The sequence below is a fragment of the Falco biarmicus genome, chromosome 2 (genome assembly GCF_023638135.1).
Source record: "Falco biarmicus isolate bFalBia1 chromosome 2, bFalBia1.pri, whole genome shotgun sequence".
Taxonomy (NCBI): Eukaryota; Metazoa; Chordata; class Aves; order Falconiformes; family Falconidae; genus Falco; species Falco biarmicus.
This window is the reverse complement of record NC_079289.1, coordinates 96,489,804-96,517,249: the sequence shown is the minus strand read 5'-3', so window position 1 is coordinate 96,517,249 and position 27,446 is coordinate 96,489,804. Positions and strand designations below refer to the sequence as shown.

The following is a 27,446-nucleotide window of genomic DNA, read 5'->3' as shown; positions in this document are numbered from 1 at the left end:
AGCAGTAGCCATAAGGTCATCAGAATACTTTGGAAATTAATAAGATGCATGTGACTATTGACAGCATGCTAAAGGGAAAACTGTATTTATAAATGAGTGTCAAGTAACCCTCCAGTTTCTCCTCTGCGACACTGCATCATGAAGGTGTCAGCATGTGCCACTCCTGTGCCAGCTCCTGAGATGGGACCCGCGTCCCACTCTGGCACACTGAAATGGGCTGGAGGAGCATGTGCCACGAGGCAGCGTGGTGATGCCAGCATGGGGCTTGCAGAGGTGCTGCTGGCACTGGCTGTCCTTGCGTGGGAACCAGCTGCCCTCAGCTCTGGAGGGCTGGGTCACTCCCAGTGCTGCGAGAAAGCATGTGTGTGCTTCCAGGAAAAAACCACAAAGATAGTACTAAAAAAGTATTTTTGTCATTGTTCGGGTAGCTATATAGCTTGTACAGTCAAAAGTTGTGCTTATAAAAGGTTGTGATTGACAGTAATGTAAAGGGAGCTGAGTAATTTGTGCCATTAATGTGTGTGTGTGTACGGGGAAGCACATGTCTGATCTGGAAGGTGTGTTTGAATGCTTTTGTAGATCTCTTGTTTTGGAAATTGTAGATCAAAGCGGTGTAGGTTTAAAACAATGGAAGAACATGCTGGGCTTTGTGCAAAATACATGAGCATGAGCTGTTTACTGAGGACAAGGTGAGTTCATTTTCATGGATACTTTTGAAGGAAGCAAGAAACAAAATTTATGTTGGATCTCTGAATACAATGATTTTTTTTTTTCCTTTTTAACATTAAAGTTTGATGGATGTTAAAAGTTGGAGAAGAACTTGTCCTTGCTTACAATATCTTACAGTATCTTTAATACCTGTTAAATTAAATGATGTGTTAGACAAGCTGCTATTGAGGATGGCATTTGTGTAATTTGTTTTCTTTTAAAAGTAATTAGAGTCCTTATACAAGAGCTCTTTAAACATTTTTTGTTTACTTTTATACTGTTCTTGGATGGCATAAACTGTTACATTGTGAAATCCTTTTGGCTCAGTTGTCAGTAAATTGTGTGTTATCCTTTAAAGTATTCTGGATTTGTATTATGGCAACAACAATGCCATCCTGTCCTTTGCTTCTGTCAGCATTCATTTTCTGGGAAGTAGTAAATGCTGAATAGTGCCCCTTTATGTGTTTGCTAGGATTTTGAGAAGTACAGATTATTCAACCAGTAGAAATGTGCTTGTGTGCCTGGATGGTCGGCCCTTAGCATTGCTATAGTGCCACCTCAGAAAGCAGTGTGGTTTAGAGATTTCTTGGATAGTTGATATGCTACCTATCATGTTGTTTTCTGTTTTAGAGAGTTGTGGGTGTTGTTGTTGTTGTTTTTTCTTTTTTGGGGGGGGGGGGGGCGGGGGGGGGGGTAAGTGAGGGTGAGTAGGATCAGTGCTCTTCCCTAAATCAGCATTCTACTTGAGGCTTGACTGGTGTCTTAAATTAGTGTGTTTCCTACTGCTTCTTTGTTGAGAGGAGTTGGGGAAAATTAATTGTCTCCATAAAATTAACTTTTGCAGGAATTAGCAGCATTAACTCATTGTGAGTAAGATGCATTGCTCAATATATGGCCAGAGGGAAGGAGGGGGTCTAGACCTGTTGTATCTATGAAAACTAGGCTTCCATTAAAATGTAACACAGCAACAGGGTTTAACTGGGCGTGCAGTGAGGCTCCTTGCATGAGAAGGCAGTTCTGAAGAGACTGTAGATGATCAGATAGGCCGAAAAGCAGTGCTGCAGAACTGTGATTAAAAATACCTTGTTAATTTTGGGGGGAGGGAATAGATTTAATGCAATATGATAATTTATTTAACCAGTGGTATCTTCATTGTACTCTAATTAGAATTTGAGGGCGAAATTGTCAAGAAAGTTAACTTCTTGAGGATGGTAAAAATTTAGGATCAGACTTTCAACTATGATTATGAGTAGGGGAACAATGGCCTGAAGACCTTTGCTCTTCTGACAACTTCCATCTTCAGTAATTCCTTCTTATTGTGCTGCGGCAGTATAAAATCAGAAAATCCAAATCTTGTGGATTTAACACTGGGAAGAGTGGTGATGTATGTAAACATCTGGGTTCACTTATGGGGAAGTAAGACCTGTGAAAGGAAGCTAGACGAAGGGTGACGGCAGAAGACGGGCTTTCCTGGCAGCAGCGGCGGTCTAGGAAATGGTGAGAGAATATCTTTTTCAAATTAGTTGTTCAGTTGTGGCATAAGTACAAGATGGGGGAGGAAAGAGGGAGTACTCCTGTTTCTTTTTCCACAGCTGTCTTATGAGAGGCTGTCGGCTTGCTGAATGGATAATAGTAAAAGGTTTTTAGAAAAAGATACATGATAAAGTGTGGAAGAGAATAAGTGCGTAAGAGTCATTACCACATTTTTCTGGGAATTTCCTGTCATGCTTGTACGCTCTCCTGCCTTCCTGTGTGCCATAGTTTCCCTTTCACTCCACTTGGGTTTCCTAATAGCCTTTGAGGAGCTGATGATAAGTTTTTGAAGTCCTGGTCTCTGAAACAGACTTTAGTCACAAAGTCTTCAGCACACATTAGGCATCTGCTGTGTGGAACAGTAATCGTGGTTCAGTCTGCTTCATGCCCTCCTTTTACTGGACCTCCTGAAGCATTGCTCATCAACCCAACTAAGCAGGCAGGCTTACAACACTTCTGAAAACTGCATTTTTTCTTTTTCAAGCTACTCAGAGATTGAATCAGTAGATCTTTTAGTAATTGGACATAGCTGGTGCTTTCAAACTTTGGAAAAGTTTGCCACCTGTCTCAGATTTTGCTGATTAGCTCCTTAGCCCAGGAGACCATTCTACCTACCATCCTCACTTCAGAGGCTGAGAGGGTCCTGTTGATGCTTAGGTCTTGCCCATAAAAAGTTTTGAACAAAGTAGGTAAATTGAAGTTAAAGAAACTAAAAGTTTAGAAGTTTCCTCTGCAAGTAACCCAAAGGACTGTGAAATTCAGGGAACAGTTACTCTGACAAGGCTTTGTATTGTTTCTGTGGGCAGGTAATTAATATTTTAAGTAGTATGTCTCTTCTGCTAGCACTGAGAAGAGCTTAGACTTCTGATATGTCTGACTTAACCCTCATCTTCTCTTCTGAGCAGTAGAAAGGCCTCTTGGAAATACAAATGTTTTTGTCCTTCCTCCGCTTGTCCTCCTGCAGTTCATTTAGTCTGCATTTCTGATGTTTTTGTGGCTTTTCTGTTGTTGCATGTGAGTGCTTTCTGCATTAGATAGGCCCATTTGAGAAAAAGAAGAGTGGAGATTTTAATTGCAGTTACTATGAAAAAATAGTTTTTAGTAAGCATACTGTTGAGGATAAGTCTCGAAAAACAGTAGCTGTCTCCCTGTACACACCTTTCATTTAATGGTTGTTTGGTCAATCAATCATTACACGTTTCAGTAGTTAATTTCCTTCATGAATATCTAATTATTTCCTGAAGAGCTTCCAGTGTGTGTTTTTTTTTCACCAGCCTTAACAGAGAAATGGATTAATTTGGTGGTTTCCAAACATGTTATTCATGTCAAGTTTCTATGTTGTTAGGTCTTAACCTTTTATGAGCATCGAAAGAAGTGCTCATGTTGGGGATTACGTGTTTCTGGGGACAACAGTACCATTGCCTAGAAGTGGATATTCAAAGGTGGTTTTGAAGTTTTAGTTTTTTGTTTTCTGAGAAAGTCAAGTATACAGCAAAGAGACTTCTTCAATAGGCTTTCTTTGTCCGCTCAGGCTTTAGAAGCCTCTTTAAGATATGGATCCTGGTGCCTAAATGTACTCTTCCTAACAGATATTTTTGTGATGTATATGTAAGGTTTTCTTATGTTTATTCAAGTTGCATAGCCAAATATAGACATGTTCTAAAATGCCAGAGTTAAGGTCTCCATTGCCTTTATGTGGCTGCATTCTGGTTTTGTTTGGGTGGTGTCCTGTTTTGTCTGTCCCCAACCCCCTACTCCACACCCCCACCCCCCCAGCAGTGAGGCTTAGTGTACCCATAGTACACTGCAATTGGATTAACAGATTTTTAAGAACAGTAGCAGATCTTGCTCACCACCTGCCTCCTCTACATTGCCTTTTTTTTCTCATCTGATAGCAAGCTAAACTGATTCTGTTCAGTAACCCTGGGAAAAAAGCCCAGTTACTAATTTTCCCCTTCCCCATTACTTTTTTTGCAGTTCTAGTGAGTTGAAGCATACCTACTACAAGCTTTACTGTATGATCAGATGAGTGTTAGAAGTAGTAGTGCTATGAAATGATGGGATGGTGCAGTTTAGGGTAGCAGAGGAGGATGCATTTGAAGACAATGGGATCTCTCCAGTTTGGTGGTACCAAGCTGTTAATCCAGCTTTCATACAAAATTGCAGGTAGAGTTTATGGTATAGTTGGAGTGGAGTGCACAGGGGAGAACAGTCATGTTCAGAGTCTCAGAGCTGAGGTATGTCGAAGTCATCATTGGCTGATCCCATCTTTACCCATCCTGGTGGTTAGGCTGTGGCCTGTTCACGTTGCTCCCAACCAGTCCCTTCTGCTCTAGCTATGCTGTTAAGTCCTTCTACCTGTGCTTATCCTCCTTTTCAGTGCCTTTGTGCATCATTTATTGCTTTCTGATTGCTACCTTCTCTTCTTCCAGCACCTGCCTTTCATGCTCTGCATCCTTCTATACCATGGTGTGCCTGCTTCTTTCTTTTCCTCCATGGTGTTCAGGTGCTAACTAGGATTGCATTGAGACTGGAAGGAGAAACTGGCTTCCTAGTCTCTTTTCCCAGAATACAAGGAGCGGGGAGCAGGCTTGTACTGGAATTGTTTTTCTGGAGCTGCTCTGTGCAGCTGGAGCAAGCCTTGTGTTGTCCTGGCACACTGGGGTGTGTAGCCAGGAGAGGTCCTGAGAAGCCGGTGCATGTTCATTGGAGATTAAATCTGCAAAGAACAGGGCTTCTGTACTTCAGGTACGTTGAGTATGTGCAATGATATTCCCCTTCTTCCACTCCCCTGTGCTTTTGACCAAACTTGATCATTTTTCCATGGGGAGGGTAGGATATCTAAAAAATTCAGGTCTCGGTGCTAGTAGCACTGACATTATCTGGGAGACTGCTGTCGGAATTCTGGCACTGGGGTGAGGAGGGACAGCATTTTTTCCTCTGCTTCATTGTTTCAAATGGCTGAGCTGTTTTAATTGAAAAGGTCTCACAAGAGATGAGAATAAGGCGCACCCTCAGGAAGAAGAACTTGAGCCATAACAACTTCAGTCTAGCAGAATTAGAAGCAATCAAAAAATTGCCTAATGAGGCAATGCCTAAATGAAGCATACCAGACTTCCTAATGAATGGGTGGCACTGCATTACAGTAATGTGTAGATGATACAACTTTATACTATAGCAGTATTTGGATACGTGCTACTTTTTGTTTGTTGGTAGGCAATACTTCCAGATAAAGAGTTCAGATACGTACTCTACCGTGTACATCTTTTTCAATATAAACAAACACTGCTCTTACCACTATGGAAAATATGCTCTAGGTCAACCACGAGATGTTGGGCTAGATGCAGGAATTACCAGCTAACATTCTGTGGCCTGTATTAGACGGGAGGTCAAATAGATGATGACGGTGGTTCCTTCTGGCCTTAAAATATGGACCTGGACAGCTGGGGCCACTCTGTGCTGCCATGGTGGAAGTTAAAGGCTTCCTGTGGCTCCAACTTCCTCGAAGGCTCAGAGCTGGGAGGGAGGGAGCTGAAGATCGTTTTCTGTGGCTCTTAAAGCTTTCTTTCCTTGTACTGGAGCTGCTCTTGGCTGTGGGGAATTGACCGCTGTGCACTGAAAATATCTGCATTTACTAACTACAAAAGAATGTATAACTATAGAAAAATATGCAAGTACACATTACCCCAGAATATGTTACTGTGTGGTGCAAGGGGCCTTTGGGTGAAACTTTGGAAGGGATACCTACAAGTTCTAGAGGGATTTGTCATTTACAAATGATAATAATAATGCAAACCACAGAAGTTGGTTTCCTGAGTTGCTGTAAATGGAAGCATGTTTTTAAGACTCCTTCATTTCTAACACAAATGTAGGAAGCTGGCAAAGCAGCTAATTTCAGTGCTCTAGAAAAGTTTAAAGTAAAATAATCTAAGGAAACGGAAGCCTCTATTTTTAACCTTCTTGGTCATGGGAGATGGGGAGGAAGAAGAGGAGGCCATCTACTGTTGAAGTCTCTTTAGTATGTTACTATAAATTTAATCTAATTTCCACTGCTGTTTTAGTGAAGAGATATGTGTTACTTGTGAATGTTCAGTTATGTTCAAATGAAGATCAGTGTAGGTTTGATGGCATGACGTGTCTTCTGTAATTGTGCTTTATCTTATGTTGCTTGTTTTTCACTTCCTTATTTTTTGGCAGATTTGAAATTTTGCACTGTAAAAAAATACATTATTTGTGCTGTTCTAGTCTTTGGTTTAGTCTCTTATACTGAAAACTATTTTTTCTAATAATCCTAAACATCTTTTATATTGGGTTTGAGCAGATTGTCTTAAGATTATTATTTTTTCCCCTTATTGCACTATCACTATCATTAAAAGTACATTATGGTGCTGGATTTCTCTGGATTTTTCACAAAATATTTTTTAATGTATTTTATAAAAAATGTGACAGTGAAATTATGAGTAATTCCTCACATTACTTACTTGGAAGTGCTTTATTGGTCTAGCTTGAAGCTTAAATACAATATCTTGCACAGTTACTGGCAACCATAGAAGTAATAGCATCAGACTTCTTCAACCTCTTAAAAAAATCAGATGAACATAAATCTCTAAAACTGTCTGTTTCTTTAGGATATTTTACTAAATTACTAATATAGGTTGAGGAATGTACTGTGTTAATTTGCAAGGGCAGCATTAAGGAGGACTGTTGGAGGCAAGTGTATTTGGGGAATGGTAATAATATTGGGATAATGAAATATTGGAAAAACAGGGGTTAAGTTTTCCTAAAAGCTTGAAAATTGCTGTTTGACAAGGGTGTCAAACTGGAGTGTGGAAGCAGTTGGCAGAGTTTAAGTACACATTTTAGAGAATCTTCTCCCCAACACCTATATTAACATTGTATGTTTGTAGCTATCATGAATTTGTATTTGTGACTGGTAGGTTGGTAGTGTTGAGAATCAAAAGCTTTGAAATGATATAAGCTAGCATGTCGCAAAGTGTAAATAATTTGGCAGCTGTATTTGTAATGTTAAACTAAAGGCAAAGAGTGACCTGTGGAGAAGAAAATGTAGCAAGGCTGCAAATCATTGCAGGACCGTTGTTTTTTTCCTTAGGTAGTTACTGGACTTTAAAGAAATTGTTTTCTATGTAACTTACCAGGAGGGTTGTTGCTCCAGTGGTATAAAATAAAAGGCACATTTTAAGCACAGTTTTCTTGAATGGATTTATTTTTAGACCACTTTCAATACCTTAAAGGTAACCATTAACTGGTTTTGTAATACCAGTTAAAACATGGAGCTTTTAAGTAAGAAGATAGATTGAGGATGTCTGTATGTGTGTGCTTATATGTATAAGTCACTACCGACTTGTCCATCACCACTTCTAGGCAGCTGAAACATGCACCCGTATGTGCTTGGCTAAGGATCTCTAACTCCTGGAAGAGCAGAAAAACCTTATATAATGAGGTGATTGCCATAGGTCACTGCTTCCAAGAATCGGAGTCTAAAACCAGAGGCATCAAAGACCCTGTCAACATATTTCTGCTTCAGTTGCTTAGAGCGAAGTTGAGCTCAGTAACTCTTTAGGCAAGGGATTGAAACGGTGCGCTTGAATTGTGTGTGCATGTCACATTAGTTGCACTCTTTCACTCCCACATAAAGCATTGCTTTATCAGCTTAGTTCAGTAACTTAAGAAGAGAAGCGGTCTGGAAAGCCTGCCTTACAGGTCTGTTGCATTATTTGGGTAGGGGTCTGCTGGAGCACAGTGCCATGCCCCCTCTAGTCCCAGGTTTCCCTCTGCACCTGTGAGCACCCACTCCACTAACGGGGGCTTGGGGCCAGGGCTATGGTCTTTTACAAAGCAAAATTTCTCAGCTGTACAGGCAAAGTTGGAGTGTGACAGTGCAGTAGCACGTTAGAAGACATTAAATAGAAATGGTACAAGAGTCCATAAAACTTCCAGGAATGTGATAATTGAACACGTTTGAGAAATGCCATAGGTGGTACTTTTAGGGAAGATACAAGACAAGTATAACAGTTTTCAAGTGGGCTGGAAAAGAAGGACGAACAAAGCTGGTCTGAAAGGTTAGATTGAGAACCCCTTGTCTTGAATTTCTAATATTAGCTGGCAGTGTAGACTTTTCTGGGCGTGAGGCATTTGCTTACTGTTTTACCTCACAATTTGTTTTTAATAGGATGTATGTGAAGTCATGGTATGCATATTCTTTTGGCACTTATCTACACATGACTTTGTTCAGAGACTTGAAAAGAATGTTCTCTTGAATATATATTTTTCCAGCCATTGTTTTATACTCAGTCCAGTTGCATTTACTTTTTCCTCCCATTGTTTGCCACTTTCTGCATATACTCCAAGTATAGTAAGTTTTTGGAGGATTGGGGCTTAAAATATTTTAAAACATCAGATCATTTAAATTTTCACTGATAGTAGTGCTGAGCTTGTTTGCGCATGTAGACATGGCAGGTGTCTATTTCTAAGCTCATTAGATTTCAATTTACCTCTAAGGGAACATTAGGAGTTAAGTATAGTTTGGCTAAAGCCTATTCTAAAACAGTGTTTCTCCCAGACTACAGAAGCGTAAATTCCCTCTAGCATCGTGTTAGTTGGCATGTTTTCTAGCATGATGCCTTCTCAGCGTAGGAGAAGGGTTTTCTTCTGTTAATAAACAGTCGTAACCACATCAGGATGTAATTGCATATATACTTCAAGATTCTAGTGTTAACCTCTGTGTGTCTTCAACTACTTGCCTCCTAGCTGGCCCAAAGATTACTGGGTAACATAAGATTCTCAGTTTTGTTGACTGAGACTTGTCTAAAGTGATGTAAAGTGTTCACAGCCTTTTTAGAGTGCTTTCCTTGTTGAAGAATGCTTAAGTTAAGCCTCTGTCATTTACCACTTTAACAGCATTTGAACAAATCAATAAATGGTGCGTGTGTGTGTATTTATTCATTAATTTATTTCCAGCCTGGCTAGTTGGTAAAGAAGAATGATAAGATTAATGAGGGAGATGCCTTCAGCAGTGCAGAGCTAACCATTACAAATGTGCAGAAACTGGAATTACCAGTGGCTGTAAGAATGTTTTAGAAAAAATCTCTGGCATCATGTTTAGGATTATCACATAGACTTCAAAATTTTGATAGAAAAATTTTTGAAAAGAAGTGTGGTCTAGCAAGGTCAGACTTAAGGGTAAGTCTTGCTTGTCAGCAAGTGCTGGCATAACCTTTCGGGAAATAGGACATAGGAGGTTAGTGAGAGAACATAGTAGATGGAAAGACAGTTTTGAGGAACTTCTGTGTAGCCAAGATACCTTAATAATCTACAAATGAAGGAGGCAATGTAATAGTGAGGACGTGCTAATCTCTCTTGATATAAACTTCAAATGATCCTGCAAGAGTCTGCAGGAAGTATTCCACTGCATGATAGTGTCTTGCAGCATTTAAGACCTTTTTAGTTACTTGTTATTGAGATGTAAAGTTCCTTATGATGTCTCCTTTCTTCTTACACGTGGAACTTAATGGACTTGAATTTGGAGTTTTATGTCCCATTTTGTTTCTTCCTGTCTGCTTCATTTTCTTCCTGCTTTGAACTTCTCCCATTATTCTTGTTCATGTGCAAAGGGCTTATTACTAAGAACTTGCTGGTAAGTTCTCACAGATGCACCTTTTCACCCTTGCTCAGATAATTTCCATTAGGAAAGTACAGGTGTTTCCTCCTCATCTGGTAGTTGCATACAGAAGTCGAGACCAGCAGTCAGAAATTTTGTGTGTGCATGCATATGCTTACACACACATACACAGTCCTCTGTATAAGGGTGTAGCAACTCATTACTTCTCCCGATGACTCCTCTATGATAGTTTAGTTAACTGGTGGGCAGGATTGTGGCCAATTAAGATAGTCAGAAATTTAATTCTCAAACCAAAAGAGTCATTGCAAAACTAAGGATGCAACGGCTAAGCAGTTTGTTAGACTGAACTGAACATAGAAATGTGCTTTAATATGTACTGAGGATGTGGAAATCTGACAGCTGTGTGACTTGCTCTTCTTTAGCAGATGGTTGCAGAATTGTGGTTTGCAGAATGGAAGAAATAAACAGGTAACTGCACATCTGGCCTTTACTAACTAGGACCTTAATTATCAATAGCATGTAGTTGGAAAACACTGTTAGTCACAGAAATTGGTGAAAAAGTCATAAACGTTGATTCGGAATCAGTGAAACTAGAATGCTGCTTTTGCTTGCCTGTTCTAAAACTGTGCTGTGTCTAGACAGGTGTAGTGTCAAGTTAGGCTTCTTACACAGGTGGAAGGATTCAGCTTGCTTCTCAGATTCTGAAGTTCCCCGTTACATTTTCCTTAGCTTTTAGTTTAGGCTTTTGATTTTTATCTGTTTGGTTTTGGTTTTTTTTTTTTTTTTTAGTCTCTCAATATGCAAGTCCTTGAGAACATCTTGTAAATATTTAGAGATTTTGAGTAACAAAGGCAGTTTTATTAGGATTGGCAAAAGAAAAGTCGTAAATAACTTGCATGTTACTGTTTCTAGCTAAGAACATATTCAACATGAAGGTCCAGTTTGACATTGATTTAGTAGAACTGTAGTCTCCTAGTTTCCCCTCCCTTATCTGTCTTATCTGCTGCATATTCCTGCTGTCTGCCTCTTATGGTTTATTCCCAACTGCTGTATGTAATTTTGTGTTTTCTAGTCTAGATGCCAAGTCACCTGCTGCCCAGACTCCCTGCTTTCAGCCAGTCCCTCCACTGATTGCCTCTGCCCTGCCGCTAATCTTGGGTTCTGGCTTGGTGACTTTATGCAGTTGTCTGTAACTTTGAGCTATCTGTGCATACACAAACAAAACGTGTTCTAAAGCACTTATGGGCGGTCTTACTTAACCCCTCTGCCTCCATTTTTTTAGTTGTTTATCCTTTGTTTAAAAAAAAAACAAACCACCCACCACCAAACAACAACAAAAACAACCCAGCAGAAACAAAAGCAGTTTTCTTAAAAGCACTGACTTTTAACCCGGCAATGATTTCTGAAGGAGGACTTTTTGGTCATCTTGATGAAATGTGAGTATATTTTCAGCAAGAATTTCCATAATATTTGTGTTCTGAATTTGGATATGGATCATAGCTGCTGTTAAGAAATGGATAGCTGCTTGGAAGACTTGGCTGCTTGTGTGGAACTGTTTCAGCAGTTCCTGAGCAGCCAGACTAGTTCTGCGAGAGCTACAATTTGACATAGCATTAAATTTTATGTTTCAACATACTAAGCCAATATTTCTTAGCTGTTTTGGTTTTTGGGGGTATGATAAAGGATAAAACCAAAAGGATATTATTTCGGTGTTGTTGCTTGTTCCTAAATGTTTGTTGTTTCTAGAATAGTGAAAGGATGTTGGAGGGTGTCCTCAGGTATGTTTCTTGTAGGTGTTTGTAGGCAATATAAACTTCTCTTGCTTCATCTCAGTCAACAAATCATATAGGTTCTTTTACTTATACATGTAGCTTCACACATTTTGAATCACAAAATCTAATTGTTCAGGGTTTTCATGGCCACCTGCCCTATTAGCATTATGTGTGAATATGTTGCATATGAAAACCAGTTTTCATCTAATATCTGTAGAATACCCTGCCCGTCAGAAAAGTGTTACTGAGATTTAAAAAAATGTAAAGGGACTGCCTAGCGTGAAAAAGTGACGTTTTGATTTGGAGATAATTGATTCAATGTAGTCCACAACACAGGACTTGATGACCTGAAATGTTGTATGAAACAAAGTGATTCCAGTGAGGTTTTGGGTGCCAGAATAGAGTCCTTGTGCATTCTGGTCAATCTGCTGAGGTTTTGTAACATTATTTCTGTTTTTCCTGAATGTTTTTCTTCAGCATGACCTCATGAGAGAGCTAGATAGCTGATACCAATTCCTTTTCTTGACCCACGTAAGCTCAGGTGGCTGTAAAACAAGGGCAGTTTCTGGACTGAGGAGTAGGAAGGCTGCTGAAGTTACCTTCTATACTGCCCTGTTGCACAGATGTTAAAGCTGTTTTTTGACCCGTTTCTGAAGTGCTGTAGCTTCAAGGCAAACAAGTTGGTGGCAGTTCCTTTTAACTGCCACAAGCTTGTTTGCCTTGCTGCAAGCAGTGGCAAACCATGGCTCAGGAGGTGGGCAAATAAATATTTGTGGGAGTGACATGCTTGTCAGCTGTCTCAGCATAGGTTGTCCATGTTTATAATACCATGTGTTAAAGGCAGTTAGCACTTGTTTCCACTAAAGGAAAATAAATTAAAAATTATCTAATAATGAACACACATTTTCCTCCACACTTAATGATATTGATTCATTACTGTAGCAGGCTAAGGCCATCCCGTGCCTTGTTTTGCACATTGATGTATGCTGTGTGGGCTTATGTTACTCTAAAATTAATTGAAGCAAATACACTGATTTGACACTATTAGCAGTCCTTCATGTGCTTATTTGCAGTTGTTTTTAAAAAAGAATGAAAATTACTGCAAAATACAGTGTGGTCTTAAAAAGACTGAATTTCAAGTGACCTTTAGAAGAGCTTGTGCTGTTATTTCCTTGCTGTAGGGTGGTATTTTATTTCGAAGGGAAATGTATTCCAGCGATGACTCTGAATACAAGTTACCTTCTTTAAGTCTTTGTCTTGAGCACAGAATCTCATTTGTGCAAGTTTCTGTCTGTCCATCTGTATGGTGGATTTATTTTAATGAAGGATTGAGTAGATGTTTAGTAAGTTATTTTATTCAGAACCTGAGGTTAAATTATGCAGTAAAATAAAGATGCATCATTTGGATTAAGAAAAAAGTCAATAAGGGAATTTTATCTTGAAAAGATACATACAGTTTGGTGAACTTTGTTGTACTTTTGACTAAGTAGTCGGTATGTAATTTGCCAAACGTTATTTCAAAATCCAGCTTGTTTTCATGACTTGGCTTATTAAGGAGAGCTGATTCCGTGATAAAGGAAGGGACAGTGAGGAAAACCATGGTGTACTCGAGTCCTCTAAGAGGGGATCTGGAGTTCCTGGCAGCATTTGCTGCAAATAACCTGTGCCTGGCTGGTGCGTGCTGCCATGAGGTGAGGCTGTGTGGGTGTGACTGGTGAGGCCCGTTTCTGAGCTGTGGAGGAAGCTCGGTGCTTCAGCAGCCAGGCAGCCTGGGCCTGCTGTGTCCCTGCCCTGCCTGTGTGGTGGGAGGCAGTGGCTGCTGAGGAGGAGTGTGTTCTCTTCAGGGCAACCTGCTGGGAGGACTGGGTGAGCTGGTGCTGCTGGGGAGTCACAGCACAGCTGGGTGGCCACAGACCCTCTCTGCGTCTCATAGAGAAGGTCTTGCAGGCCCAGATCGTGCTGCTGCCCAGGCCCAAACTATCGTGGTAGAAGATGTCCGTGAAGTACCTCCAGGACTGCAGTAACACCTCACCCCCACCCCTGTCCCCATTAGCGTAAGCAGTTCTTCTTGCCTGTGTCTGTGAAACAACCAAAAAATCGTCTTCCATTCCTGCTGTTTCCTGGGTTCTTCCCCCCTGCCCCCCGTGGTTAGAGGTAATAAGAACCACGACACAAGACAAAAGGATTAGTTGAATTTTGTAACAATGGCTATAACTTACATTCATGATCGAAAGAGCTTTCAGCCAGACTTCTTTTTCTTACCTCCTTAAGTGTGTGCGTGATTTCTCACCTTGTCCACTTTCTTGCTTGCCTGTTACTTCTATACTCAGCGTAATAATTATACTTTGGTTAAACTATTGCTAGATTTATCAGGGTGTTTAATTCCTTTCTAGTTATACTGTTACTCATGTTTAAATTGCCTGGTATTTTTCAGATCTGTAATGTGAATTAATACAGTTTTCTAACCTGTAATTTGCATTTGTTGGGCAAAACCACCTATCCCATTAGATGGCTATTCAGACTGAGATCAGATTTAGGAGAATGTTTCTCCTAGTTGCCTGTTGAGGAGTATCAATTTTTATTAGATATTTTTCTGCCTCTGCTGTTGGACCTGAACAAAATCAGGAAGAAAAATAAAAGCAGCGTTGCACTTGCTGGTCTTGCATCCTTCACTCTGTCGCCTCTACAAACAGTGGCTTTTCTTCAGGATGTGGTGGTTCTTTTTCATAACTAGTCCTTGTGGTTAGTGCTTTCCTCTTAATCCAGGCCCGCTTTGGAAGATAAGGTGACCCTGGAGGTAATTTAGGCATCTAGACATTGTCTGAGAGATGACAGCTAGTTTCTACTTTGGAAACACCTTTTTGATTTCCTGTTCAAGATCTTGCAAAAACAGACTCTGTTTGTCTTAATTTAATTCCTTCCAGCGGAAGTTTTGCTCAATTAGATCTAGGGATTTCAAGCAGCCAGGGCCCTCTGATGTGGCATCAGGGCCATGGAAAGACTGAGGATCTTATCTCATATTTTCTGATGCCTTTGGTGTTAGTGATCTGGTTCTGTTTTTTAAAATCCATGACAATGAAATTGCTGCCCCACACTATCAGTCAAAGTGTGTTTTGGAGAGTGGAAGTATACCTTTTCTTTGAAACCAGAAGTTTTCCTTTATTAGTTAATGCTTGAGGCTTTCTGTGGGTTTTTTGGGGGTGGAAAATAGATTCTTTTAACAAAGTATACTAAAGCTGAGAGCAGTTTCGCAGTAATTTATCTGAAATGACGTTTAGCCATTGCCTTTTGCTATCTTCTTTCCTTCCCACCCATTCTCTGGCATGAACTGATGCATTCAAGAAATACCTGTTGCTGCTGCATATTCAGAAAGCTGTAGTAATATATTCTGGAATCCTTCTGTGTATGGGTAATGGATGAAGACATGAAATCAGTATGCAAGCAGGAGAATACCTCTTCATTTATTCAACTGTTCGGTTTTCTAGTTTGATTTCTGCATTCTGTTTAGCTTGATAATTGATACAGAGAAAATATTAATAAAACTTGAGTTTTTCAGATATGCAAATAATAGACTTCCATTTCTTCTTAAAAAAGTTTAATTTGGGCAGAGTTAGAGGTGACAAATCCAAGGTGTGTAAAAATGCTCAAAGATTTTTCTCTCAGTTTGGTGTGCAGGATTTAGGTTATGAAAGCTTTCTTCTATGTTTCCATATTTGCATTTGAAGGTTTTCACAGTCACAAAGATTGGGTGCCTAATGACTGAGGAGCATCATTGCTTCGGGAAACTATAAACATTTCATGATAATGAAGACTCAGCAAACTGGTTAATCTGTAGTTATGTCTGGCTATGATATATGCAGAATTAGCTACTGTGGACAACAGTCACTTGTACCTGGGCTGTAGGTCCAGTGGCTGCAACCAGATAATGTTGTAAACTGGTCCCAGATGAATTCTGTCTTCAACTGGAAGTTCAGAACCTTCTTACTACTGTCTACCAGTTGGAGGGGGTGGGGAGTGGGGCAGGGGATGATCACTGGTGACAGATAAAATGCCATATTTATTCTTTACTACTGTGATTAGCATAGTTCAGGTCAGCCCTGGTTTTTATTTAATTAAGGATGGCAGCATTTTTGTTCTGTCTTTGTCTTTATAATGCTTAATAAAGTTTTTTGGTTTTATTTTAATACTTTGAAATGTTTTTACAGATGTACCTTCTACAGTTTTTTATAGTGAAGCGGAAAAGACCTGACCCATTTCGCAGTGCTTAAGCTAATCTAAAAAAAAAACACAAGAGAGTCAAGCTATATTTCCAGAAGATACTTAATTTCAGCAGTCTACTGCTGCAGTTTGGGGTGGACCTCCAATATACATATCTGCATCTGTTCTGTTTTGTCTTTGTTATTCTGGAAACTCTTAAGTTCCCTAACTGTAAAAAAAAAATAATCTTGCCCTCAGAGTTGTGCTGGTTAAACCAGAAATGTATTTTTTTCAGTTGACTTAGTTAAACCAGTGCAAAACACAGGGAGAGACTTGCAGTTCTTAGCTTAAGCTTTGCGTGTTTTGACCTAGATGAATTGAACAAAGAGTGTTCAAGCTACATAGATGTAACTGTAACTGAACTGAGAATTAGTGTGATGTTGTTCTTTGTCTGAAGGGAATCAGATTTGGAGCAACTTTCAATATAGTTTAAAATGAGCAACATCAAGTTAATAATGGTATAAATATCTGGAAGGCAGTTTTTTGTGTGTTCTTCTTCTTACAAGGTTTCCATCAAAACCATTAATTAAACTGTTCATGCATGCTTTGTAACATTGGAATGAAAACTGGTCAGACCAGATGCACTGGCTTTCTTCAGTCTCCTTTTTCCAGAAAGTGTTTTCCTTGTCTTGGAAGTCTGAACCCTGGTGGGAATCATGGAGAGCATTGAATTAAAGTTCTTGTAGTGTAAAAGGTTAGAGTATCATGTGCAGGTTTTATTTATGAAAAAAAGGATGAGGGTGTGTTTGTATAACAGGCAAGCATGTCTCATAACTCATTCCAAAGAAAATCTTGTCTATCATGTGGTAATTTAGGAGCCAATGTCTAGACTACTTGGAGAAATTGTAAACATGATATCTTCAGAACAAAACCATGAGAGTTTTAAGAAAAAATGCTGCACGTTATATTTTTAATTTTGACTGAATTCCAGGGAGATCAGAAGTATTTTGGCAATATTTGGTCTCCCTGACTGCTAGATGAATTACTGAAAGAATGCATATGCCAGTCCATAGTAACATTTTGTTTTTTGAATACAGCAGCTTTGGATTTGCATGATTACATGATGTAAACTACATATTTGTCAGTAATGGAAAAAAAATTACTTTAAATAGTGGTGCACAAGTTTATGTACATCTTCATCTTATTAAACTTTTTATATGTGTTTGAGAATCCATAGTATATGATCAAGCTCTTTATTATTTGACCTAAATATCTTGATCTTTGTACTGTTGTACAAAGCTGCTCAAACATTACATTTAAGCTAGCGAGGATAACTTTTTTTATTCTACTACAGTTAATTTTGAACACTTTGATCTCAATACTAAAATGGTTTTAGGAGGCAGGTAAATGCAGTTTTTCTATTTGCTATGTGTGAAGTTATGTGCTTTTCGTTAGTGGTTGAATGGCGTGCTTACTGGGTGATTGGAATAGCTACCGTGTAGTTGTAGTAGTATTTCCATCATTTGAAGTCTTTGCCACTGGTTTCTTCTGGTTCGTTTTGTTTTGGGGTGGGGAAGGACTTCTAGCTCAGACACAGACAAGTTTTAGTTCAGACAAAGTTGTTGTTTTATACAGGTGTTGTCAGATCAAGTGCAATAACCGGTCCTAATGATCCCTATTCTGCAGTGTAGTTGTAAGTATAGGCCAAATCTGGTGTCAGGAAACCTTAACTGGGTGTTATACAAATGGAATTTCCATTTTATGCCAAACAATATTATGCTATGGGTTATGCTGAACTGAACTCAGCCCCTAAATTAATGCATGTATTTAATCTTGGCAAAGCTGTCATCATTCTGTGTGCTAGAAACACCTCAACAAATAAATGCTGAAGGTGTTGGATCTATATCCCATGTATAATTGAAGTGACTATATTAATAAATTTTCTGTAAAGGAATGCTATGGCAGCTTTTAGAGGAAAACATCTTAAGGGTTAGGTAACAATTAAAATGATGATTTGGGAAATAGATCAGGTTTGACTGAATATTAAGGATTTTTTTATTTGCATCATTTGATCCTTCTATTTTTTTAATACATCTTTATATTCTAGAACAGTGTTGGTTTAGAGTGTTTCTGTAGAATTTGTAACCCAGTATTTTCAACATTCCTATCAATACTGAAATTGTTGTTTTGGTTTTCTATTAGTCACTGGCCTATGAAGAGTTTGCCTAGCAAGCAGTGTGTGATTTTTACGCCGCTAGATAGTAATGCTGTTACTTCTTAGTTACTATTTCTGCTTTAATGGCTTTGTAATTCTTTAGAGGTGTTTGTCCTCTTTTTGAGGGAGAGGAAAGTAATTTGGATGGGTCTGGACTAAAATATCATTAACAGTTGGAGATGTATAATTGAAAAGAGGAGAAATCTACTATATAGTGCTTTCTTAAATTTTCTGTCTCTCCTTTTTTTTTTTTTTTTTTTTTTTTTTAGGAGAAACAATTATACTGCTTGGACACCTTAAAGAAGTTAAAGCCTATAAAGCTTCTACTAGTGTTCAGCAGTGGTGAACTCCAGTTTCACATTTTTGTTCTTTGCAATATGGGAGAAAAACTGGCAGTACTGCATGCCATTGTAATTAAACTGTTAAACGTGGAAACTTGAAGGGAGAAGCTTGTCTTACCTGTTTGGGGAGTATCTGTCAGCATATTTAAATGAAATTTTATTTTGAAACTGTGTGTTTGTAATTATTAACACATTCCTAAGCAGCATAACTAGTTTGTGATCAAATGGTGTGCAGTGTAAACTCTGCACCTTTTGTATTTATTTGTGTTATTTTTATTTTTTCAGGATTACAAAGCCATTGACATTTGCTGACTGTGTTGGTGATGAGCTTCCTTTAGGATGGGAAACTGTTTACGATCAACAGATTGGAGTTTATTATATGGACCACATAAATCGTGAGTAGATGTATGATTATTTTGGGGAATCCTAGCAAGCTGATGTTACCTGATGACATTAACTATGTTTCCCGTACCATTTATGCACCTCATGGTACAGTGAGAAAATGTATTCAAATAATTTCTTGCTGTATATAATTTCTCATCTTTCAAATGGGGGTACAATCCTTCTTCCATTTGTAAAGACTTCTACAATCTGTGACTGAGTTACAGTGTATAAAACTATCTTGTTTTGCTTTGTCATACTGTGGAGTATCAGTGATTTAGTTGTTGCTTTTTGTCGTATGTTAAGATTGTCATGCTCTTGTATTTCCTGTTTTCCCAGTCATCCATAGTTCACTCTTCTGTATTGACAAACAAAACACATTCTGAGAGAAAGTGCTGATTTTTAATTAGAAGCACTATGAAATACAATAGTCCCATCCTCTCTTAAGCAATGTGGGCTTTATGCTTTAGTGTAGTACAAAGTGCCATCAAAAAGACAACAGATATCCTTTTTGGAAACTAAGAGGGAGAAATTTCCAACATTTTCCCTCTTGGACTATTGCTGAGCTTTGTATCGCAACTGTCTGGCACGTTTGCCAGTTCTGCTTTTAAGAAAATGTCTTATCTTTACAGCTTTGTACTACTGCTGCTGTTAGTGTTGTGCTGCTATCATTAAGCGTCTTATCACCAATGAGTGAATGCTTTCAATATTGTGGGAACTGGGAGCTGGCAGGGAGGGGAAAAAAGAAGTAGTTATATAGGCTTTCACAGCAATGGTAAATAGTATAATCTGCAAAAACAACCGCAATAGTACCTACTTGAAATCTAGTCAATTAAAAAAATAGAAGCGTAGAAATAGTTTTTTGGCTTTCTGCCATGCTTATTTAAAAAAAAAAACAACAAAACAACAGAATAACAAATTTCCCATGTTGTTTGACCCACAGAGATACTTACTTACTTGTTGTGAAACTAACAGATATCACAAATTAAATAATAAACTTTAAAGAGCTGTTAATGCACTGATCACAAAGATAGATAGCTGAGGCAGTTGAAAGGCAATAAATACAGACTGTTAGGAAGTTCTTACAATAACTTTGTTTACAAGAACAGGTAGCCTGATGATTACTGTTTAAACTGTCATGGTAACTTCACTTAATGTTGAAGTGATTTTTACATTGGAGTACAGTAATGGAGTACACTTGCACCAACATATGTATATGTGCATGAATGCACATATTAAACAAGAAAACAAATGAGCATATTGGCAACTGTTCTTTTTTGTTTTCTTGAACTTTATAAAAGGCTGTCAGCCTCTGTAGATAATGAGTAGAACATGAACTCCCATTGCAATGCTATGAATAAAAAAGCTACTAAAGCATCTCACCAGTAGGCACCTTTGATAGGAGTAAGAATCACCATTGCATGCAAAGGAAATCAGTCTCTTTTTTTTTTTTTTTTTTTTCGCTTTTCAGGCTTTGTTAGCTACTTTGCCACAGACATCAAGTTTGAACTTACAGAAAGGATATTAATCGTTGTGGACATGTCAGATCTGGCTTGCATTTTTTCCATGCAGTTGAGAGCAAAAACTATAGGAGAGTGTCTTCGCAGAGAGAAATTGAATTTCCAACTGCTCAATGGGAAGGCACAGAAAGAGAAGAGTAATATAAATGGGTCTGCAAAAGTAAAACTAATCATATTAGAAATTAAATAAAGGTAATCTATGAACAGAAGGATAGAAACTTTGTAGGGCCAGTGCTGAACAGAGTGAAAGCAATCGTTCTGCAATTAACAAGATTGCAAAATTTGTCTCTTTCATGATAACTAATTACTTGCAGCCCACAGATATTATCCTAAATGGTAATTCAACCGTCACAGCAAAATGGGTTTGTCACCCTTAGGCTAATACAGTGCTTGCATATACAAGCAAGGTTTATATTCAGACGGAAGGCAGAGTTGATATTATAGCTGGATAATAATTATTCAAAAATTAATAGGATACTCAGTCCAATTTTGAACTGTGGACAACAAAGATACCAATCAAGACTGCATTAACCTCCTTTGTAGAAGTGAGAACTAATGAGCAGACAGTCATATGCATCATGGGATGGTGTCAGGCAAGTGGCAGAGTTGGTGCAGAAATGAAGAAATGTTTTTCTGAAATGAGTCCCTTATGTTGTATTCTGAACTATGCCTGAAATACTTGGAATAGCAATTTCCACGTGAAAACATTCGGACTGCCTTTAGCAGCTGACCGGGTTAAATGTTTTATACAGCATTGGAGTTCTGTGTTAATTGACGAAACAGAAGTGCTTCGGTTTCAAGAAATACTGTGAGAAAATGCAAGGGATAATTCAAAGACAGTGTTTCTAAAGTTATGCTTACCAGGGACCTCTCAGGCTTTGTGTACCATCTCAAGCTTTTTGCCTTGCACCTTTTAAAAGAAAACATAAATGCATGTGATTTTTCTAAGCCTCTTGCTATGTTTGTTTACTCAGAAAGTAATAAGATTTCTAGGCAATAACTTTCTGTTTGTATTGAAAAACCCCAGAAACAGAGGAATCCTCTGTAAATCTCAATGGTGTTTCCAACGCCGATCTCAATCTTGTTCTGTAAATTCAGTACTTTGTTGACACCCTTACTAAGCTGCTGTTGGCTCTTGTCCAACCATTGCTTAAAAACCTTGGCGGCTGCCAGCCACAGGATTCCTTTCCCTCCTCCTCAGAGTCTTGGGAGCCTTTGAAGTCTTCTTTAACCAGTTGGGCATTCCCCAGTGAGGGAATAATATATTCTCTGCATTTGTCTGGGGATGTTCTTCAATTACTGTAGGTTGGTTTTTTTTTTTTATTTTTGGGTTTTTTTTTTAATTGGTCATAAAGAAATGAAGGAAGTGAATTTTGTCATACAATTTAGCTTTATTTTTGTTGTTACATGACAAAACTGTAGAAATCCAGGGCAAAGTGAAGCCTCTGTACTTTATAAAACAGAAGAGAATGTCAGTACTGTACTGAAGAAGTTTTCTGCCTCAGAAGGTTGCTGCTAGCTTTTTAGAAGGCTTCTGAAATAATTTGCTAAGAGATGTAGTGCCCTATAGTGGAGCACCTCAGAAGTTTAATGTGTGATACAACATAACTTTTTAGCCTTGGCTGTTTATTGAGATTAGAGCTATTAATTTCCTATTCAAAAAGAGGCACTAGGATCCAGGTTTTCTGTCTTGTAAATGTTTATTAATTTCTGCATGGTTTCCATAGGGGACTAGCAGTTGTAGGAATATTAAATTTGCACAGTTTCCAGGAACACTTCTAGACAGATGAGATAGCATTGCAAATTGTCATGTCCTCAGTAAAGGACGGGCTGCCATGTGAACTTGGTTTATTTATGCTTGCCCTGCATGCAGAGAAGGATTTATGGAGACTGAAACAAGCCACAGCATGTCGAGTTGTGGGCTGCAGAGGTAGTCTGGGGGCATTGGAGCCAAAAGGTGTGGCTGGGAACTGAGGGTCCCTGGGATGCAGGGAGAAATTGCAGATCTTTATATTGTTGCAGTGTGAGGAGTTGTGGGGAGGGAAAAGTTACAGCTGTTGAAAGAAAAGGTTGTTAGAAATGTAATATAAAAATCTGTTGGAAGTACTGTTCATAGATGAGTTTTTTGGGTTTGTTTATATACTTTTCAGAGGGCTCTCAAATGGTAGAGCTGCTAGCATGACCTCGACGCCATTAGTTCTTAATGTATTGGGCTCAATCTTTTATGCTTTCTTATTTCATCACTGACTCCAGTATACTGAATTATGTACTCAAGATTAATACAAAACATAACTGGCTTTAATCTCTTGTGAGAAACAAAATTTGGAAAAAATGACTAGGTGCTTGCCTCACTGTACGTAGGTTCTGTCACTACTTTGAAGACTGACATTGCATCTGCAGCAGCTTCTTTCTGGTAGAGCCTGAATCGTCAGAAATTAACATTCACTTAAACATGAGACTTTACGTGGACATCCTCATGTAAAACATACTTGCTAGCTTGAGCACCGCCACCAAAAGAAAACAAATGAACCAATAATTTCTTTAGGATTTTAAGGCCTGTGTCTTTCTCAAATGTCTTTGCAATTGCAAAGAAATTGCTGTATGGTAGTAACTTTAAGAATTAACATATATGGGAAAGATTCTGTACTGGAAACCTATTTTTTACTTGTATTTGTATGCAAACTGTTCTAAACCCTGGAAAGGGAAAGCATGAGGGTGCTGCATTTGAAGCAAAAAAAGAAGCCATTTAAATGATTTTATGGATTTGAGATTAAAATGCTAACTTTTATGTTGAATGACCTTATTGTTCTTAATTATGCAGATGTAGTCACCTTTTGGGATGTTACACTTGTGAAGTTGTATGTAGTATCTTCAGGTTGTTCCAATCATGTATAGAGTTACGGGTTAAGCACTGAGATTCCTTTCACTCTCCTGTGTAGTTCTGGGTTTTTAGGTAGTTCTCAGAATTTTCAAGTTGGCTGTGAGCCAAGGTTTGATCCAAAACACTGTTTTCTTTGGGTTTGCTCTAGTTTGTAAAGAAAAGAATCCGATTTAAATGCCTTTTATATTTGAAAGGGCTTTTCCTGTTCTTTCACTCTGCTTCCTTCCTTCTTCTCATCTCTGGAGTGATTTTGAGCCCTGTAGTGTTAAGTGTGCTTGTTAAGAGCAGACCTTCACAAAATAATTTGTATTTGTGGGATAAAGTGTCCTAATTTTTTATTTTTTTTAATGCTTTTCTCCTTAGAGCTCACACAAATTGAGGACCCAAGGGAGCAATGGAGAAGGGAGCAGGAACGCATGCTAAAGGAATATTTAATAGTTGCCCAGGAGGCACTCAATGCCAAGAAAGAGATTTACCAAATAAAGCAGCAGCGTTTTGAACTAGCTCAAGAAGAATATCAACAATTGCACAAAATGTGTGAGGATGACAGCCGTTCTTATGCCAGCTGTGAGTTTACTAGACTTTTCTTTTTTTACCCATCTGCCTCTCACAACATGTGGTTTAAGAAATAGTGTGACATGTTTCCATCACCCAGTTGTCCTCTGAATGAAAATCTTGACTACAGAAGTGAGGTGCTCTCTTTTGACTCTGCTATTCGGGGACTTCTGTTTCCTGTTAGGTCTATGAGAACATGCCTTTTTAAGATTAAATGGGGATATATTCCAGCTAGCATCTGTAGTCATCTCAGGGCCAGCCGTAGTGACGCTTCGTGCAAGGCAACAAATATAAGACTGAATGTTGCTGGACCAGCCACCTATTTGCTCTCCTAAATTCATAGCTTATTCCGTCCTTGACATGGGGAAGCCTTCTGTGGATCCATGGTTGGTTTATTGACTTATGAAGAGTTAAGGGCAAGGTGTTATGGTCAAGAGTGCCTCTAACCATGAAGTAGTAAGCGGTGTCTCCTTAGCGCACTTCATTCTTGAATGCCAGCTTCTGATCCTAACGCTGGTGGTGTGGGTTGTAGAGCCTTGATTTCTTGCCCTATTCATTCTTTAGATGTCTCTGGTAGCTTGGAGTAGATGATAACTTTTTTTCTGAAATCTAAAGTTGTTGCGCTGCTCTCATGGCTGTTGGCTGGTGCAACCAGAAAGGGGGTGTCTGCTGAAAAGTCAAAATATCTAGTTCAAAGAAGTGTATCAAATGGATGTATCCACCAGCCCTGTGTGGAGTGGAGTTTCACTGTGCTGGTGGCTTTTCAGTGGCTGCCGTGTGTACAGCCATTGTTTAACTGCAGGATTTGCTGGTAAATGTGAAGTGCTTGATAAGTATGTGAAGCTCTGCTTAGCCCTTTCTGAAAATGTTCAAGAAATCTGACCATGGTGGGGGTGGTAAAGCAGGCATCTGGATAGAAGTGTTTAGCTACTGATCCACTGGCATTTACTAGTCCAAGGTAATTCATATGTATGCCAAAATCCTGAATAAAAGATGTATTGTAGGGCTGAGGTGTTCCAGGTGGTCTTGACCAAGTGTTCTTTTACTGTTGAACTGGGATTATCTCATCTTTTTGTTTAGTTTTAATTATATGTACTCGGTGATTTAGTTTGTGACATAACTGAACAGTTGTGACTAGTCTTATTTCTCCCTGTTATTTTCAAGTTTCTCAAGAATTATTAAGAAAGATTATTTTTTTCTTATTATTAAGAAAGAAATTAAAAAAATACTTTTTAAAGAGTGTTTACCTACTGTTTAAAGACTTGGAATACGGTCATTAATATTTTTTTAGATTATAAAATTTAAATATACATGTATTACAACACATTTCTAGGAGCTTGGGCTTTTTGTTTTCGAAAATTTGCAATAGTTCTGTAGTGTGTTTTGCTGAATTACTTCAGGCGTCTATACAGAAACCTCTGTTGAAGATGATAGTATACTAGAAAAATATAACCTGTTTTTCATATTTTTAAAGCTCTTGGAAAAAAACAGTTGCTTGAAACGTCAACAAAATATGACTGAAAATGACAAAATTGGAGGTTATCTGTAGCATGAATACAAATGCTATGTCAATTGACTTTTATGTTTCTCAATCTTCTGTTAGTTTTTTAGGTATATCTGTGGAATTGATAATAAGATACTATAAAATCATTTAAATAAAACCTTTCACTTGTTTTCAGGTGAAAAAATATTTACATTTTCTACAGATATGTTAATATATTTTATATTGGTTTAGGGTCATATGCATCTGTTCTGAGAAAATGTGATGGGCTGATCAGTCAGTTGATACATTTTAAAAAAAATTTCCGTTTTGGGGTTTAATCATACTGTCAACTCCAAGATTCCCCAAGGCTTCTCCACTTGTTTTTCTTAATTTGATTCCTCCACTCCACTCTGGGATGCTTGCTTCTCTGTCTATTGTATGGAAATCTTAGGATCCTCATTCAAGTGCAATTAGATGACCAAAGCTGGGTGCTTGTATTGCACATATTCCTGCCTCCACCACCACTTGTTTCAGTATGTTGTGTTAAAAGAACGAAGACTTCACAAACTGTTTTTTCCTCTCCCTGCTTGTGGGTGCTGCCATTAACTCAGTGTTGTGTGCTTATGAGTGGGAGGTGGTGTGAGCTCAGTGGTTGTGGGTTGGCAGGGAGGTGCCCATGCAGCAGTTTTGTGACTCAGTTGTGATCAGCACTGTTTAAAAAAAAAATTTTCCATAGAAAATCCTGGATTTAGAGAATTAGCCCAGGCATGACTACTCGTTTTGGTAAGTTCCTGCACACTTGACGTGACCTTGGCATTGCAGTATTCTTTTGAGAGTCAAAGAGCTCAGTGCAATGCAGATACAGATATGGGGCAACCTTCAGCCCTACAAAAGGATGGTAGGTCTAACAGCACAACCCCGTCCACTCACATACCAGGCATTTTTCAGTGGGCCAGTGCTGCTGTAAATGATTTACTCAATAAATCATGGTTAGTCTTGTCCTCTAGGACCTTTATTTCATCTGTCTAGGCTTTAGCTTGTAATACTGCTGCTTGAAATCATTGCTTGACTCTAGATATGCTTGTGTTAAAAGCTCACTTGCCAGAGGCTGATCTGTATTTGGTTCCCCATGCTGTTGCTTTAGGAAGCAACTTCTTTCTGTAGGTCATTGAATTTTGTTCTGACCATAGTTTTGTTTACTTTAGTCCTTATCATACTGTTAATTCAACATACCTAGGAAGGAATTGCCAATTGTTAATTGCATCAGTAAATGCCACCATCCTGTCATGGAAGGCAGTTGCTTTTAAGTTAGATGCAGTGCTGGTATATACACATTTTGTTGTTGTTCAGGACAAAAAAAAAAAAAAAAAAAAAAAAAAGTCAGACAGGCCAAAGGTAATTCTTTGGTTCTACTTTAGCACAGAGGATTATTTTAAAACCTTGTGACTTGCAACACAAAGAATGAATGCAATGATCTGTTACATAGTGCCACATCTTAACAAATGTATTAAGGAGGGAAAAAAAAAAAGATTTAAAATGCTGTTTTCCATCTGTTTAGCATTCTCTGGATTTTCAACTAATACCAAGTATGATCCATATCAGATTAAAGCAGAAATAGCCAGCCGTCGTGACAGAGTGAGTAATTTTTTTTTCATTTTGTAAAAATATGAATTAGACATGGGGAAGGGAGTGGGACTATGTGTTTTTCTTTTACTTTAGCATTTACACTGGATGTTGCATGCATTTTTAGAAATATATTAAAACTGCTCTACTACTCTGACCTATTGTTCAATGCAAATGAGTATATATTTACTGCATTTCAGTGCTTTGCAAAGTAATGTGTTTTCCATGTTACAAGCATAAAGATTTTTATCATGGATATCAGAGGCGAACTCAGCCTGTCTTTCAGAAATCTCTGTGTGAACTGCCACAAGTAGTGAATACTCTGCAGCCAGATTCTTTCTTGATTAAATGCGGTTCAAACCCACTGCCTTAATATTTCACCATTTCCCCATTTTCAGTGGGGTTCCATGAATGTTATTGAACTCCAGATTTAGCCATTTGGTTGGAAATCTGTTCACAATTCATGTGATATGTTGGCCAAATGTAACTTTTTAGCTGATTTGGCCAGAGCTCCTCTATGAGGGGAGGGGAGTTCAAGCATTCTGACAGTAACAAGCAGTTCTGTAATAGAAATATCCATTTTTATATATATTTTTAA

General features: G+C 38.5%; 1 protein-coding gene across 4 annotated transcripts in view; it reads left to right on the top strand.

The window, feature by feature from the left end:
* The window catches only part of WWC3 (WWC family member 3), a 103,778-nt gene that overhangs the window by 19,453 nt on the left and 56,879 nt on the right, over positions 1-27,446 (top strand). For all 4 annotated transcript variants that reach the window (XM_056328433.1, XM_056328432.1, XM_056328431.1 and 1 more), the window contains exons 2-4: positions 18,691-18,800; positions 23,551-23,754; positions 26,784-26,860. In XM_056328433.1, the coding sequence (XP_056184408.1) occupies positions 18,691-18,800; positions 23,551-23,754; positions 26,784-26,860 (391 nt within the window). The remainder of the gene's footprint in view (positions 1-18,690; positions 18,801-23,550; positions 23,755-26,783; positions 26,861-27,446) is intronic.